The sequence below is a fragment of the Mustela nivalis genome, assembly GCF_964662115.1.
Source record: "Mustela nivalis genome assembly, chromosome: 6".
In the NCBI taxonomy this organism is placed as follows: Eukaryota; Metazoa; Chordata; class Mammalia; order Carnivora; family Mustelidae; genus Mustela; species Mustela nivalis.
The window spans coordinates 151,906,785-151,924,688 of record NC_139025.1 but is presented as its reverse complement, the minus strand read 5'-3'; the positions used below and the strand labels follow the sequence as shown (position 1 = coordinate 151,924,688).

Genomic DNA, 17,904 nt, shown 5'->3' with positions numbered 1-17,904 from the left:
ATTTTTAAAACTACCTTGGTTTACCTTATGGTTTCTATTGCTGCTTTTCTCCCTTGAAACGCGTCAAGCACACTCCTTTTAGTCTCTTTCAGGTCATGGTGGAGCTCGGGCGGTGTCGCACGCACTGCTCTCTCTACTTCCTGATGGTTGAGTTGCTCGGGGAAGTCATTCCCGGCACTTAGAGGGGAGGAGAGTGGAGGCCTCTCCCACCTCGGTCCCCAATTACCAACCTAGGTCAAATGTCTTCGCATGGGAAAAGCAGTCTGTAAAGGGACTTCTGAGGTGCCAGCCCCAATAGCTTTGAATGGGAGCCAAGTGGTGAGAAGTTTTCAACATATTCATCTGTCCTTTTGTGACCCTGAAGAAGTCATTTAACGATTAATCTTCTCTGTAATATAAAGGTGTCTTATTTTAAGTATAATCAGACTCCAGAGAAAAGATGACACATGATTTCTTAAAAACAAATAGTTTAATTTCATTTTTGTCGGGGGAAAAAATACAACTTTAAAATGAAACGACAAGCACTTTGACATTGTCATCCTGTGTCATTTTTTATGGTACTACACTTACTCAAAATGTGAAGATATAGAACCTTTTATAAATTTCTGGAATCAAAGACTCCTACTTCAGATGAAAACAGATTGGTATAAAATGTCAGTTCACTAAATACTCCATTTTTGTTCTTTCAAAGGGAATATCTTGTAGAAATGTACTATAAAATAAGGCAGATTTATGGGAATTCAATTATAAAATTTTAGGGAAAAAGTGTTAGGTCTTAATTTCGCTGACTTTGGGGAGTCACCTGCAAAGCCCATCCGATGACCAGAGAGTCCCAGTGCTCTGCTTTCTGTACGGAGGAGCTGCTCTCCTCGAGGGCTTCAGACTCAGGCTCTCCCCCAAGACCACTTTTCCCAGTGAGCATCAATCAGAAGAGTCTAACATACACAAATATTTCTGTAGTGCAGTAAAAAGGTGTCATTTTATAGTTTTAATTTGCATTATGAAAATAAGTCTGTACACCAAGTAATACATATTTAATGAGTATGAATCATGTAAATTTGGTCATGGCGTTTAACGTTGGCTTTGGCTTTGAAGTATTTCAGAATTCATAGAAAATATTGAACTTCTAATAAAATAAATAAAACATTTTAATAACTGATATTAATCAACTTCAAAATTTCTTTGTACTTAATAATCAACTTCAAAATTTCTTCTGTGTTTTTCAGTCGCTGCTCAGTGTGCGAGCGCAGTCACCTTCAGTAGTGTTCCCGGCCGGCAACTGCACCTTCTCGCCGCGGGGAGGGCCTCAAGCTCCGAGCGCGAGCGCCGGGCGCGGCTTGTAAGTGCTGGAGGCGGGTGGAGACAGGGTCTGCAACAGGACATTCTCCGTCAGCGGCAGCAAACCCCTCCCCGTCCTTTGGAGAGGGTCCCTCTGAGCTCGCGGGGAGCAAAGTCCGCGCTGGCCGGCTCTCCTGGCACTGTCCGAAGAGCCCCTGCTGCAGGCCCCACAGGGCAGACCGGGTCGCACTTGGTGGCAGCGGCACTGCTTGGTGGCTGCAGAAGGTCGCCGACGGCCCCAGGTGCTCTCACGGGCTCTGCAGACCTGGCACTGTTCGGCCTAATACTGCAAGGGCCCGGGGCCTCCGGCTGCCTCAGGAATTCCGAACGAGCCGAGGGCCAAAGCTCCGGGGCCCGGGCGGTGCTGCGTGCTATTCAGGGGGCGGCCGGAGGCTCCGCAGCTTCATTTCATCCAGTCCTTTCCAGTATTTAAAGTTGTTGTCAAGATGCTGCATTAACTCAGGCAGGTCTACAAAGGCTGGAGAAAAGGACAGGGATGTGGTCTCCTTCCCAGCCTCAGGTGCATCACCTCTGCCCAGCCGCTCCACCCACACCTGAGGTGACAGCTCCGGCAGGGGCCCCAGAGGGGATGGAATCTGCTGAAGCCTTTCATCAGCTCCCGGGGGCTGGGGGGGGCGGTTAGGAAGGCAGCGGAACCCCAGACCCATGGCCCTGTCAGTCTCTCCGGACCCCCGCTCTGGTCCACCCCCCCCCCCTCGCGGGGCTGCTGCCCTGAGCAGGGGAGGGGTGGGAGGAGCACCCAGGCCTCCGGGGTCCTTGGGGAAGGCACGGTTCTCCTCCTCTGTCCTCCTGAGAGTCTAAGCCCCACACCCATTCCGGGGCCAGCCGCGCCCTGGGCCCATGCGCCTGTGGAAGGCGCCAGCCGCGGAGCTCTTACCGTCCCAAGCATCAAACATGTCCGTGATGAAGTAGTCGATGAAGGAGATCTGGGACTTGGGGATGCTGCAGGTGTTTCTGTCAAAAACCGGCATCACCACGGGCAAGTCCTGCCGCTTCTCCTCATCCGTCTGGAAAGCAGAAAACGCCCGAATTAGGAGACTCCAGGGTCTGGCTCCGCTCCCTCAGGAGTGGCCCCAGAGGGGGGGCTGGGACCAGGGCTCGAGCCAGAGAGCAGGGGTCCCAGAGCGGGAGCCTGCGGCCAGCAGTTCCCTTGCCCAGCTCTTCTTCCCGCCCCCAGGAAGCTCCTCGCCCAAGCGGCTCCGTGAGCCCCAGAGCCCGGTGCAGCAGGTGCATACGGGGTGGGGGAGGGGCGCACACCGGCCGCCTCCCCAGCTCTGTGCAGCCGGAGCCAGGCCCACGGCGCTGGGAAAGAAGCCGCCCTCGCAAAGAAGGATCGAGGGGCTGCTGCTCTCCTCAGGTCAGTTGTTTTATTTGAAAAAGTTCTGAACCCCCCGAGGACCCCTAAGGGAAGAAACAACTCAGATGAGCACGTTTGTGTGCGTCAGACTCTTGCAGACCATCTTTAGGATTCCAGAGATTTGCAAAAAAATGAAAATAAACCTGCCTTTCTCCCCAAGATCTTAATTTTATCCTGAAAGAGATAAGGGAGCTCCTTTTCTAAACGAAGGTCTTGCTTTCACCACAGCGTCCTGGAGAAAACGGTGAGGGGATGTCCGTGGTGACACAGGACGGCTTCCTGGAGCCCCTGAAGGTCCCCGGTCACATGAGGGGCAGGGGACGCGAGGGGTAAGTAAGGTGGGCACCGGCTCGGTGGGCCACCCAAAAGGAACCGTGAGGCGGGTGGTGACCGAAGGCACTGGGGTCCCGGGGAGCCAGGCTCTGGCACCAGATCCTCCTAACCGACCATCTGAGCAGCTTGCCGGGCTGGGGGTGCAGGTGGCCCGGGGCAGGCGAGGAAGGAGAGCACCGGGGAGAGACACCAGGGGGGTGTGGGAAGGGGCTTGGTCAGGCTGGGGCAGGGGCTGGGCTTGGGGGCAGGGCTGTTCCAGGCAGAGGAGGCAGGTCCCAGGTTCAGCAAGACCAAAGGAAAACTCCTCTCAGGCCAGGGAGCTGGTCCCCACCTCCTGCCACTGTTTTTTTTTTTTTTCTTAAAGATTTTATTTATTTGACAGAAAAATCACAAGTAGGCAGAGAGGCAGACAGAGAGAGAGGGAGAAGCAGGCTCCCTGCTGAGCAGAGAGCCCGATGCGGGGCTCGATCCCAGGACCCTGGGATCATGACCGGAGCTGAAGGCAGAGGCTTAACCCACTGAGCCACCCTGGTGCCCCGCCCCTGCCACTCTTACCCTCGGAACCGGTCCCAGGCCCCGGTCTGCTCCCCAGAAGTTGCTGATTTTAAAACAACCATCCTACATCTGCTCAAAGAGCTAAAGGAAACCAAGACAAAGGACTAAAGGAAATTAGGAAAATGATGTGTGAGCCGCATAAGAACAGCAACAAAGAGAAAGAAGTTATAAAAAGCACCTAAACACATTCTGGAAGCTAAAAAATGCAAAGATTTGAAAAATCCACGGGAGCGATCCACCAGCAGCTGTGGGGGGCGTGGGAACAGCGTCAAGTCGGAAGACAGCGCATTTGAAGTTCCTGAGTGTGAGGAGGAGAAGCAAAAAGACATGAAGAGGAGTGACAAGAGTCTGAGGGACTTACGGGACATATCAAATGGATTGATACCTGCATTATCAGAGTTCGGCCAAGACAGTCGCAGCAGCGGCCATCAGAAGCGACAGCCCCAAACTGCCACCACGGGAGGGAAGGCCTACACCTGTGACACCAAGAAGCCAGACAACTCCAGATAAAAGCCCGAAGAACCTCATCGCTACACGTTACAGCCGAACTGTCAGCCAGAAACAAAGAATCTTAAGAGCAGCAAGAGAAAAATGACTTGTTACGAGAAATTCTCCGTAAGATGCTGAGCCGACTTCTCAGGAGAAGCTGGGACGCCTGTAGGCAGGGAAGAAATGATGTGAAGCAGACAGAGCTGTCATCAACTGAGCATTCTTTATCTGGCAAAGCTGTTCTTCAAAAACGAGATGGAAGTGCAGGCGCTCCTAGATAGCAAGTGGAGAGGACGGATTAGTACCGGGTCTGGCTTACAGAAAATGCTGGAGGGAGTGAAGAAGTTGGACAGTAACTCTGGGTCCTGTGAAGGTCTAACAGGCTCCAGTAAAGGTAAACACATAGGCAAATGCACAAACATACAAAGCAATATTACTATAATTTTGGTTTGTAATTCCACTATTTTCTTTTTCATTCTTTTAAAAAGATTTTACTTACTTCTTAGAGTGTGAGAGGGAGAGAGCATGAGAGAGGAGAAGGTCAGAGGAAGAAGCCGACTCCCGGCTGAGCAGGAAGCCTGATTTGGGACTTGATCCCGGAACTCCAGGATCATGACCTGAGCTGAAGGCAGCTGCCCAACCAAGCCACCCAGGTGCCCCCGGTTAGACTATTTTTCTACAGGATTTGAAAGACATGCATAATTATCACCCTCATTAATGGATATGTAATATAGCAATATATCAACCTATGACATCAAAGTAGGGTGGGGGACAGATGTATAAGAGTTTGTATGTATGACTAAGTTGGTATCAATTTAAAATAAATTGCTTCACTTTAAGATATTCTATGTACCATGCTAACTGCAAAAATCCAGAATACTTACACATAGGAGGAAGTGAGGAAAGCAAAGGTGTCACTACAAACAAAATCAAACACAAGGGCAGGCAGTAATGGGGAACAGGAAAGACAAAAAAAGAAAAGAAAAGAAAACCAAAAAGCTTAAGACATCAAGAAAACAAATGGCAAAAGTCAGTCCTTCTTCATCAGTAATTATTTTAAATGTAAGTGGTTTAAACTCCCCAATCAAAAGGCACAGCTGGCAGGAAGGACAAAAACCTGACCCAACTATATTCTGTCTACCAAAGGCTTTCTCTCCGATATCAAGACACAGGTAGGTTGAAAGGATGGAAAAAGGTATTCCAAGAAAAAACCAATAGGGAACTGAGGAGTTATGCTGCTATCAGACAAAATAGATTTTTAAGTCTAAAACAGATTAAGATACTATGTATTGAAAAAACAGGTTAATTTACCAAGAAGATGCAACAATTGTAAGCCTATCTACACCAAACATCAGAGTCCAAACTACAGGAAGAAAACACGGATGGAGCTGGAGGGAGAAACAGACCCTCCTGTAATAATAGTTGAAGACTTCAATACCACGCATTTGACGATGGATATAACAGATCAATAAGGGATCGAGGACTCGAATAATACAAACCAATGGGACCTCCCATTAAGAGAACATTCATCTAGCAACAATTTGGATACGTAAGTTTTCTCAAGCGTAAGTGGAACATTCTCCAAGATAAAATGTAGGTTCAGCCACAAAACAAACCCTAATAAATATTTTAAAGATTAGAATAATCTTTACAAAGATTAATCTTAATACAAAGTACTTATTCTACTTGGAATGCAACTGGAAATCAATAGGAAGTAACCTGGAAAATTCACAAATACGTGGGAATCAAATACTCTTAACCAAGGGGCCAAAGAAGAAATCACAAGGAAAATGGTAAAATACCTTGAGGCAAATGGAAATGAAAATACAACATCTAGAAAGTTATGGGATGAGATAAAAGTAGGGCTGACAGGGAAATTTATGGCTATAAGTACCTACATTAAAAATAAAACTCTCAATTCAACAACTAATTTTACACCTTACTTGAAAAAGATTACACTAAACTCAAAGCCCACACAAGTAAAGAAATCACAGGCTAGAGCAGAGGTAAGTAAAACAGAGAAAAGAAAAACAAAATCAACAAAACCACAAAAGCCAGGTCTCTCAAAAGATTATAACACAACTGAAAAATCTTTACTAGACAGACTAAGGGAAAAAAAAGGTTCAAATCACTAAAATCAGAAGTAAAAGTGGGACAAAATAACAAGGGAAAAAAGGGGGACATAACTAACTATTTTACAGAAATAAAAGGACTGTAAGGGGATACTGTAAATCATTGTACCGCAACAGAATGGATAACGTAGATGAAATTAACATTCTTCAAAACCTACAACCTTCTAAGACTCAATTATGAAGGAATGAGAAGCTGAGTGGATCTGGAACTAGGAAGGACATTCAACCCACTAATGAAAAACCTCCCAACAAAGGAAAACCCCGGACTAGATAGCTTCACTGGTGAGTTCTACCAAACTCTTAAACAGAATTTAGACCAATCCTTCTGAAACTCTTCCAAAAAATTGAAGAGAAGAGGACACTTCCTAATTCAGCTGAGAAGGGGAGCGTTACCAGTACGAAAGCTTGGCAAAGGCACGGCAAGAAAACCACAGACCAGTATCTGATAGAACAATCCTCAGCAAGATAGCACACAGAATCCAGCAGCACATGGAAGGATCATGCGCCGTGACTACATGCGGTAGAGCCCAGCAACGCGAGGACAGCTCAGCATCTACAATCAGCTGAGGTGATACACCACGTTAGAACAGTGAAGGAAAACAAACACATGACCACTGAAAATGTTAAATCTTATGTGTGTTTTACCACATGCGTGCGTGCACACACACACACCTCCTGCTAAACTGCTTCCAAGGAGGTTGTAGCATCTGTACACCTGTTACTGATGATGAATCCCAGGTGCCTCACATCCTTAGGAACTCAGTGTTGTCAGTCTTTGAAACTTCTGGACACTCTAGTGGGTGTAGTGGTTTTCCCTGTGGTTCTAGCATGTTTCCCTGATGACTTAATGATGTTCAGCACTTGTCATAAGCTTCTTGACTGTTCGTACATCTCCTTTTGTGGCGCGTGTGTTAAAATACTTGGCCATTTTAAATGAGGTGGTTTGTCTTTTTATTAATGAGCGGTCATTTCTCATACATCCTGACTTAGCCGTTGGCCGGGACTTGTGGGTATTTTCCTACAGAGGCTTGCTGTGTGCAGATGAGCGCAGTTCCGGTGTTTTGATTCTCATTTCCCAAATTTTCTTTTTATGGTGGTGGTTTTTTGTAACTACAAAATATGTGTCCATTTCTAAATGACCAAATTAGGATAGTCTCCTGTGTTTTTCTTCAAAAGCTTGAGGTTTGAGGTTTTATATTTAGATCCACGATTCACGGTGAAACAATATTCCTCCGGTATGAGGTAGAAGTTGTGGTTCTTTTTTTAAAAGATTTTATTTATTTATTTGAAAGACAGAGATCACAAGTAGGCAGAGAGGCAGGCAGAGAGAGAGAGAGAGAGAGAGAGAGAGGAAAGCAGGCTTCCTGCGGAGCAGGGAGCCTAATGCGGGGCTTGATCCCAGAACCCTGAGATCATGACCTGAGCCGAAGGCAGCAGCCCAAACCACTGAGCCACCCAGGTGCCCCAGTTGTGGTTCTTTTGTTGGGTAGAAATATCTACGTATTCCGATACCACTTGCTGAAAACCCTTTTCCTTTCCGCACTGATTGTGTGGACGCGGTCCACTCCTGAGACCTCTATATTCTCCATCCATGTCCCTGACCTCCTTATGCGAGCACTGCACCGGCGTGATTTATTTTAAGTTCTAAAGACGAATAGTGTGAATTTTCCAACTTTTTTCAAGTTTGCTTTGCTTTTTCAAGGTCCTTCTCCTTTCCATATAAATTCTGGAATCCATTTGTCAATTTCTACAAAAAAACCCAACAACCCAGAACTCCTAGCCGCCTCCCTCCCCCAACAACAAAACCACCCCGCTGGGATTTTGACTGTAACTGCACTGATGTACACATCAATTCGGAGAAAACTGTACCTTAACAGCAGTGAGCCTTGGAAGGGAGTGAGCCTTGGAAGCCTTGCAAGTCCGGAGAACTGGTATACCTCTGCAGATGTTCAAGTGTTTCTTTAATCTCTCAGCAATATTTGTGGTTTTCAGTGTAAAGGACTAGACTTCTTTTTATTAATTTGTTCCTGGATTTTTTTATAGCTATGTAAATAGGATTAGGTTTTTAATTTTCCAGTTGGTTTTGGCTAGTACAGAAATATTTTTTTTCACAATATAAAATATTGTATTTTTGTGTCTTAGGACCTTCTGTCTTAGGGCCTTGCTAACTAAAATCCTTGTGAATGCTATCATTTTGCACACTCCTTGGAGCTTTCCATATAAAAAACCATTGAAAAAAATTATCTTCTTTGTACTTTTTTCCTCTTTATTGCAATGGCTAGGACAGCCAATTCCAAGGTTCAACAGTGGTGGTACCCTTCCCTTGTTTCCAGTCTTGAAAATGTATTCAATATTTTACCATTAAATATAATGTCAGATGTAAGTTTTTGTAGATGTCCCTTTAAAGTAAGTTCCCTTCTATTCCTGACTTGCTAAGTGTGTTTTTGATGAATGAATGTTGAATTTCATCAAATGGTTTTTCTGTAGCTACTGAAATAATCGTGTTTTTTTTTTCTTTTAATTGGGGATGGGGATTATAATTCTTGATTTTTCTGATATTGAACTGACCTTGCATTCTTAGGGGAAAAAACCTCTAATTTATGATAAGATAGTATCTTCTTTATATACTATTCAATTAAGTATCTCTGCATCTATGTTCATGAAGACAATAGACTGTAATGTGCTCCGGTATTGTCTTTATCAGATTTAGATATCAGAATGATAATGGACTCATAAAATAAGTTGGGAAGTGTTTCTACTCCCTCTTTTTTTTAAAGTAGATGCCACACCCAATGTGGGACTTGAACTCATGACTCTGAGGCTCGAGAGTTGCATGCTCTACTGAGTGAGATAGCCAGGTACCCTCACTGTCCCTGCCTCTATATTTTGATACAATTTTATAAGACTGGTGTTATTTCTTCCTTAAATGTTTGATAGAATTCCTCAGTGAAACCATTTGGGCCTAAAATTTACTTTGTGGGAAAATCTTTCAGAATAAATTTTGATAAATAATTTAATACAGGACTTCTCAGGTGGTTGTTTTGTTGGTTTGGGTAAACTGTAGTTTTTAAGACATTAAGTTGTCAAATTTGTTGGTACCTTAAAAAACTATACTTCTAATATCTGTAAGATTTATTATGACAATACCTCTTTCATTACTAATATTGGTAATTAGTGTTCTTTTTTCTTGATAATTCTAGTTAGATATTGGAAAATTTTATTAATTTTCTCAATCAACTTTTGCCTGTGTTAATTTGTTTTCTTCATTTTCTCATTTTTTGCTCTTAAATATTATCTTTTATATATGCTTTGTTTTTTTCTAGTTTCTTAAAGTGAAATCTAAGTCATTAACTTTAGGGTTTTTCTTCTCTATTTTCATTTTATTTTTGTTATCATCTTAAGTGTAGTTTTTTTTTTTTTAAAGATTTTATTTATTTGACAGATATCACAAGTAGGCAGAGAGGCAGACAGAGAGAAGGGGAAGCAGGCTCCCCGCTGAGCAGAAAGCCCAATGCGGGGCTCGATCCCAGGACCCTGGGATCATGACCTGGGCCGAAGGCAGCTGCTTAACCCACTGAGCCACCCAAGCGCCCCTGATTTCAGCCATTCTGACAGGGGTGAGGTTTGATCTGCATTTCCCTGGTGATGTGTGACGTTGAGCCTCTTCTCCTGTGCCCTGGCCGTGTCTTTATGTCATCTCTGGAGAAATGTCTATTCATGTCTTCTGGCCATTTTCAAACTGTATTATTTGACTTTTGGGGGTATTGAGTTGTATCAGATTTTTATGTATTTTGGATACTAACCCTTTGTCAGATACGTCGTCATTTGCAAGTATCTTCTCCCATTCTGTAGGCTGTCTTTTAGTTTTATTGTTTCCTTTCCTGTGTAGAGACATTTTATTTTAATGCCTCAGGAGATATAGCAAGGAAAATATTTCTATGGATGATATCAGATTACTGCCTATGCTCTCTTCAAGGATTTTTATGGTTTCAGGTCTCACATTTAGGTCTCTAATTCATTTTGAGTTTTATTTTTTGTGTATAGTGAAGGAAAGTGGTCCAGTTTCATTCTTTGGCTTGTGGCTGTCCAGTTTTCCCAACAACTTTTGTTAGAGACTTTGTCCCATTGTATCTTCAATCCTTTGAAGAGTAACTGACTTCTGGGTTTTCTGCTCTCTTCCATTGATCTATGTGTCCTTTTTACTGCAATACCATTCTGTTTTAATTACTATCACTTTGTACTAGAACTTGAAATTTAGAACCATGACACATTCAGTTCTTCCTTTTTCAAGACTGCTTTGGCTAGTCAGGATCTTCTGTGGGTCCATACGAACTTTAGGGTTGGTGGTTCTGGTTCTATGAAAAATGCTGTTGATAATGGGATGGGGATTGCCTTAAATCTGTAGATTGCTTTGGGTAGTACAGACATTTTAACAATATTTGTTCTAATTTATGTTCATGGAGTGTCTTTCCATTTCTTTGTGTCATCTTGAATTTCTTTCACCAGTGTTGTATAGTTTCCAGGGTACAGGTCTTTCATCTCTTCGGTTAAATTTATGCCTAGATGTTGTTGTTAGTGCGTTTGTAAATGGGACTGTTTTGTTATCTGACCCAGGGATTATTAAGAAGTGTGTCGTTCAATTTACAAATATTTGGCATTGACCTAGATATCTTATTATTACTGAGCTCTGATTTCATTCCGCCATAGCTACAGAATATATTCTGTATGATTTCGGGTCTTTTAAATTTACTAAGTAATTTGTGTCCCCAGCACATGATGTGCTTAGTAGGCGTTCTGCCACTTAGGGTGTAGTGAACATTTAACTCCGGGAAGGTGACAGATAGTGTCTGGATTGTCTGTTCTTACCAGTATTTGAATCTGGACATCCCATCAGTTACTGAAAGAGGGCGTTGAAATATCTACCCATGACTACAGAATTGGCTACTTCTCTGTCAGTTTGGCTTCATTTATGAGGTGTGTTATCAAGTGCATGCACATTATGATTACTGTGTTCTCCTACAGAACTGACCCTTTATCATCCTGAAGGGCCCAGTTTCTCTCTCGTAACATTTTCTATCTTGACGTTTGAGATCAATGTAACCACTCCAGTCTTTTTATATTTACAACTTGCGTGATAAATCTTTCTCCATCCATTTCTGTCTTTGTATGTATCTGTTCCTTATATTTTGTGTCTTTTGTGGACTGCACGTAGTTGGTTTAAAAAAAATCCAACCTGATGATCTCCTATTTAATTAGCGTTTAGTCCACTAACATTTAATGTTAAGTCTTGGTGTGATTAGTGGTAGAGTTCGCATTTTACCTTTTTTCCCCTTGTTTGTTTCCTGTTTCTCCTTTCTGCCACTTTTGTCTATTTTAATATATCTTAGCGTTCCATTATAATGCCTACTAACTTTTAAACAACACAAGGTGCTCTACAGATTACCCTATATATCCGTGACTTTTCAGTCTATTGAGCTAATTTTTATAACTAGCGCTTCATGTAAGGTGTAAAAACCTTGCTCTCATGTACTTTTCTTTTTGCCCTATCCTTTATACATACTCTACAATGCAGTCTTACGACTTGCTTAAAATAGTCCTATGTATTGGGACGCCTGGGTGGTTCAGTTGGTTAAGCAGCTGCCTTCGGCTCAGGTCATGATCCCAGCGTCCTGGGATCGAGTCCCACATTGGGCTCCTTGCTCGGCAGGGAGCCTGCTTCTCCCTCTGCCTCTGCCTGCCATTCTGTCTGCCTATGCTCGCTCTCTCCCTCTCTCTCTCTGATTAAATAAATAAAATCTTAATTTCTCTAAATACATAGGACTTTTTTTTTAAGAGAAAAAACCCTTGTAGTTACTGTTTTATATAATATATAATAATATGTATATTATATATTTATATATTTACCATTTTATAAAGTGTTTCTTTTTCTTTCTTTTTTTAAGGGGCTTGAACTCATGACCCTGATACCAAGATCTGGGCTGAGATCAACACTCAGACACTTAACTGACTGAGCGGCCCATGCATCCAGAGTGTTTCCTTTTTTAATTGCAGTGTAACTGATATACATGATTCCGTCCTTGTTCATATGGTGAAATGCTCAACACAGTAAGTCAATATCCTCCACACATGCAGAATTTTTTTCTTGTGATAAGAATTGTGAAGATCTACTCTCTTAGCAACTTCAAATATACAATACAGTGTTAATTATACAGCCACACTGTACACTGTACTGATTTTACAGCTGGAAGCTTGTACCTTTTGACTCCTTCCATCCATTTCACACACCCCCGCCCCCGCAACGAGTAATCTGTTGTATCTATGAGTTTGTTTTTAAGATTCCAAACATAAGTGAGATCATAGTACTTGTCTTTCTCTGATCTATTTTCACTTAAGATAATGCCCTCAAGGTCCATCCATGTTATCACAAATGGCAAGATTTCTATCTTTCTTTCTTTTTTTTTAAGATTTTATTTATTTATTTGACAGACAGATCACGATGTGGGGCTCAATCCCAGGACCCTGAGATCATGACTTACACTGAAGGCAGAGGCTTAGCCGACTGAGCCACGCAGGTGCCCCAAGATTTCATTCTTTTTTAAGGCTAAGTATTACTCCATTATATATACATTGTGTGTGTGTGTGTACACTGCTTTATCCATTCACGTACTGATGGATGCTTGAGTTGCTTCTGTATTTTGGTTATTGTAAATAATGCTGCAGTAAACTGAGAAGTGGATTTATCTTTTCAAATTAGTGTCTTTGATTTTTTTTTTTGGGTAAATACCTAGTACCAGAATGACTGGATCCTATGGTAGTTCTGTTTGTAATTTTCTGAGGGGCCTCTACACTATTCTCCACAAGGGCGGCACCTGTTTGCGTTCCCACCCACAGCGCAGGGCGTTCCCTTTGCTCCACAGCCTCACCAGCACTTGCCGTGTTCTTCATTGTAGCCGATCTGACAGGTGTGAGGTGACGCCTCCCTGCAGTTCGGACCTGCATTTCCCTGATGAGTCATGCGGAGAATCTCTTCTGTGTCTCTTCGTCGTCTGGAGGTCTTTAGAGAAATGTTCATTCGTGTCTTCTGCCCATTTTTAAATTGGATTGGTTTTTTTCCTTGATGTTGAGCTATACAGCTTTTAAAAAATATATTCTGGATATTAACCCTTTATGGGAGGTCATTTGCAAATAGTCTCTCCCATTCCATTGGTTGTCTTTTATTGTTTCCTTTGCTGTGCAGAAGCTTTTAATTTTGAGTAGTCCCAATAGTATATTTTGTTTGTTTCGTAGGACACATACCTAGAAGAATGTTAATAGCTGATGTCAGAGAAATTACTGCCTGGACTCTCTTCTAGGATTTTTATGGCTTTAATTCTCACGTTTAGATCTTTAACCTCTTTCGGGTTTACTTTTGTGTGTAGTTTAAGCAGTAGTCTAATTGAATTCTTTTGCATGTAGCGTTCTTTTTTTTACCAGCACTAATTGTTGAAGAGACTTTTACCCATTGCTTATTCTTGCCTCCTTTGTTGAAGATTGACTGTATAGGTTTGGGTTTATTTCTGGTTCCCAATTCTGTTCTATTGATCTATGTGTCTCTTTTTGTCCTAGTACTATACTGTTTCAATTCCTGTAGCATTGTAGTGTATCTTGCAATCTGCGGTTGTGATATCTCCCAGTTTTGTTCTTCTTTTTCAAGACTGCTTTGGCTACTCTGGGTATTTTATGGTTCCATACACATTGTAGGCTTATTTGTCTAGTTCTGTGAGCAATGCTGCTGGTACTTTGATAGGGGCTGCATTAAGTCCGTGGATTGCTTTGGGTAGTGTGGACATTGTAACAATTGTTTCTATACGCAAGAGCATGAAATACTTCTCCATTTGTGTTATCTTCAATTTCTTACATCAGTGTTCTGTAGCCTTCCGAATACAGGTTTCTCATCTCTTTGGTTAACTTTGTTCCTGGTATTTTAATACTTTTGGTGTAATTGTAAATAAGATTTTCTTAATTTCTCTCTTTGCTACTTCACTATTTAGGGTTCAGAATCACAACGGATTTCTGTACATTGACTTTGTATCCAGTGACCTTACTGAATTCATTTATCATGTCTAGTTTTTTTTTTTTTTTAATAAAGATTTTATTTATTAGAGAAAGCATAAGAGGGGGAGAGGGTCAGAGGGAGAAGCAGACTCCCCCACTGAGCAAGGAGCCTGATGCGGGGACCACATCGATCCTAGGACCACAGGATCATGACCTGAGCCAAAGGCAGATGCTTAGCCAACTGAGCCACCCATGCGCCCTGAGTGGAGTCTTTTTAAAAAGATCTTATTTTAGAGAGACAGCAAGAGAGAGCATGAGCAGGGGGGAGAGGGAGAAGCAGCCAGGACCCTGGTATCATGACCTGAGCTACCCAGGCCCCCTTGGCGGAGTCTTAAGGGTTTTCTGTATGTAGTATAATGTCATCTGCAGATAGTGAAAGTTTTTAGTTACTTTTTAGTTACTTTTTAGTTACTTCCCACCAAAGCTTTTAGTTTTTCACCACTTAGTATGAAGTTGGTTCTGTGTTTGTTTTTTTTAAAGATTTACTTATTTGAGAGAGAGACTGAGCACAAGTGGGAGAGGCAGAGGGAGAGGGGGAGAGACTCTCCAGGAGACTTAGTGCTCAGTGCGGAGCTGTGATGTGGGGCTTGATCTCACGACCCTGAGATCGTGACCTAAGCCCAAGCCAAGAGTTGGACGCTTTACCAACTGACCGCCCAGGAGCCCCAGCTGTGGAGTTTTCATAGATGGCCTTATTATGTTGAGGTTTGTTCCCTCTAAACCTTTGCAAAGGGTTTTTTAATCATGAACGGATGTTGTACTTTGCTAAATGCTTTTTCTGCATCTACTGAAACGATCATATGGTTTTTATTTTTTCTCTTTTGGACGTGATCTATCACACTGATCGATTTGCAAATACGGAATCACCCTTGTATCCCAGGAATAAGTCCTACTTGACGGTGGTGAATTAATTTTTTAATATATTGTTAGATTTCACTTGCTAATATTTTATTGAGGGTTTTTGCATCTATGTTCATTGAGATACTGACCTACAGTTCTTTTTCTTTGTAGTGTCTTTATCTAGTTTTGGTATCAGGGTAATGCTGGCCTCAAAGAATGAATTGCTTTCTTTCCTCTTCTATTTTTGGAATAGTTTGGGGGAGAATGGATATTTGTTCTTCTTGAAATGTTCGGTAGAATTCACCTGTGAAGCTGTCTGACCTGGACTGCTGTTTTTTCAGAATTCAATTTAATTGCTGGTCATTGTTCTGTTAAATTTTTCTATTTTTCCTGGTTTAGTCATGGGAGGCTTTGTGTGTCTAGGAACTTACCTATTTTTTCTAGATTGTCCAGTCTGTCGGCATGTAATTATTTGTAAGAGTCTCATAATGTTTTATACTATGTATATTATGGATCTGCGGCATTGGTTGGTATTTCTCTTTTATTTCTGATTTTATGTACTTTTTTTTTTTTTTTAGAGAGAAAAGATGAGTGGGTAGAGGGGAGGTAAAGGGAGAAGCAGACTCCCCGCTGAGCAGGGAGCCTGACGCAGGGCTCGATCCCAGGACCCCAGAGATCATGACTGGAGCTGAAGGCAGACACTCAGTGGGGTGAGCCGCCCAGGTGCCCCCTCTCTAATGAGCCTGGCTAACGGGCTGTTGATCTTTTCAAAGAACCTGATTTCATTGATAGGTTTTATTGGTTTTTGTTTTTATTTTGTTCGTTTCTGCTCTTATCTTTACTACTTCCTTTCTTCTGCTGGTTTGGGGTTTTGTTTTTTCTTTTTTCTCTTGCTCCTTCAGAGGTAAGGTTAGGTTGCGATTTTTCTTGGTTCCTGGGGCAGGCCTGTATTGCTATAAACTTTCCTCCTAGAGCAAATTTTGGTGCATCCCAAAGATTTTGGTTCATTGTGTTTCACTTTCATTTGTCTCCATGTATTGTTATTTCCTCTTTGATTTCCTGGTTGGCCCAGTCATTGTTCAGTAGCGTGTCAGTCAACCTCCGTGTATTTGTTCTTTCCCGGAGTTTCTCCTGTGATTGACTTCTAGTGTCATTGCTTTGTGAGTTGGAAAAAGATGCATGGTTTTATTTCAATTCTTTGAAGTTTTTTGGTCTAATATGTGATCTATCCTGGAGAATGTTCCATGTGCACTTGAACACATATTGTTTTAGGATGTTCTTGATATATTGGTCATGGATCGGCCTGGTCTAATGTGTCATTTACAGCCACTGTTTTATTGCTGATTTTCGTGTGGATGATGGATCATTGCTGTGAGTGCAAGGTCAAGTCCTCTACTATTACTGTATTACCACTGATTACTTTCTTTACATTTGTTAATTAGCTGCTTTACATTCCCACAGTTTGGTGCACAAATAGTTACAATTGTTATAGCTTGTTGGATTGTTTCCTTTATGACTCTGTACTATCCTCTGTTTCTTGTCACAGTCTTCTGTTTTAAAGTCTATTTTGTCTTACACAAGTATTGCTACCCCAGCTTTCTGTCCACACCTATTTGCATGATAAATGCTTTTCCATCTCTTCACTCTCAGTCTGCGTATTTTTAGGTCTGAAATGAATCTGATGGGTCTTAATTTTTTATCTCATCTGCCACCCTTTGTCTTCTCATTGTTTAGTCCATTTACATTCAAAATAATTGTTGATAGGTATGCATTCGTGGCCACTTTGTTGTTGTTTTGCAGTTTTTCTGTTCCTTTCTTCCCTTGTTCTCTTCTCCCACATTAATTGGCTTTACTTTTTTTTTTGCTTATTACAAGTTTCTGATTTGTCATTGCCATTAGGTTATATATAACACATTATGCATACAGAATTCTTTATTAAATTTTTATTCCTCTTGTCCCTAAATTTTAGGTAGATGTTGTCACGCTAAATATCTTTTTATTTTGTGGAATCCATTGACGGGTTTTTGTAGATATACTTAATATTACTGCTCTTGTGTTTCCTACTTTTCTGACTCCTGCTTATGGTCTTTCCTTTCTAATCAAGGAATCCCCTTTCGCATTTCTTGTAGGGCTGCTTTAACGGAGATGAATTCTTTTGTGGGTCTGGGAAAGTCTTTACCTCTGCTTCTATTCTGAATAGCAGCCTTGCCGGATTTTCTTGGTTGCAGGTTTTTTCCCTTTCAGCACTATGAATGTATCATGCCACACCCTTGTGGCCTACAAACTTTCTACTGAAAAATCAACTGGTAGCCTTTCGGGGGTTCCCTTTTGTATAACCGTTTTCTTTTGCTGCTGTAAAAATGCTCTTCGTGGTATTTTAATTACCGTGTGTCTTGGTATGGGCATCCTTCAGTTGATTTTGCTGGGGCCTCTCTCTGCCTCCTGGATCTGGATTTCTTTCTTTTTCTTAAAAGATTTTATTTATTTATTTGACAGAGATCACAAGTAGGCAGAGAGCCTGATGCAGGGCTCCATCCCAGGACCCTGAGATCATGACCTGAACCGAAGGCAGAGGCTTAACCCACTGAGCCACCCAGGCGCTCCTGCATCTGGATTTCTGTTTCCTTCCCCAGATTTAGGAAGTTTTTCTGCTATTTCTTCAAAGAAATTTTCTGGCCCCTTTTCTTTCTCTTTCTCTTCTGGGTTCCCATGAAATGTTTATTATACTTGATGGTGTCACTGAGT

The 17,904-nt window shown here is 42.1% G+C and overlaps 1 protein-coding gene across 1 annotated transcript in view; it reads right to left on the bottom strand.

Annotated features, from left to right (window-relative positions):
- Positions 1 to 450: 450 nt before the first annotated feature.
- Positions 451 to 17,904, bottom strand: part of PDE8A (phosphodiesterase 8A) — a 145,417-nt gene continuing 127,963 nt past the window's right edge. Inside the window, exons 21-22 of the mRNA XM_082736149.1 lie at positions 2,237 to 2,366; positions 451 to 1,816 (exon numbers count right to left, since the gene is read on the bottom strand). Coding sequence (XP_082592275.1) covers positions 1,710 to 1,816; positions 2,237 to 2,366 — 237 coding nt within the window. The 3' untranslated portion in view covers positions 451 to 1,709. The remainder of the gene's footprint in view (positions 1,817 to 2,236; positions 2,367 to 17,904) is intronic.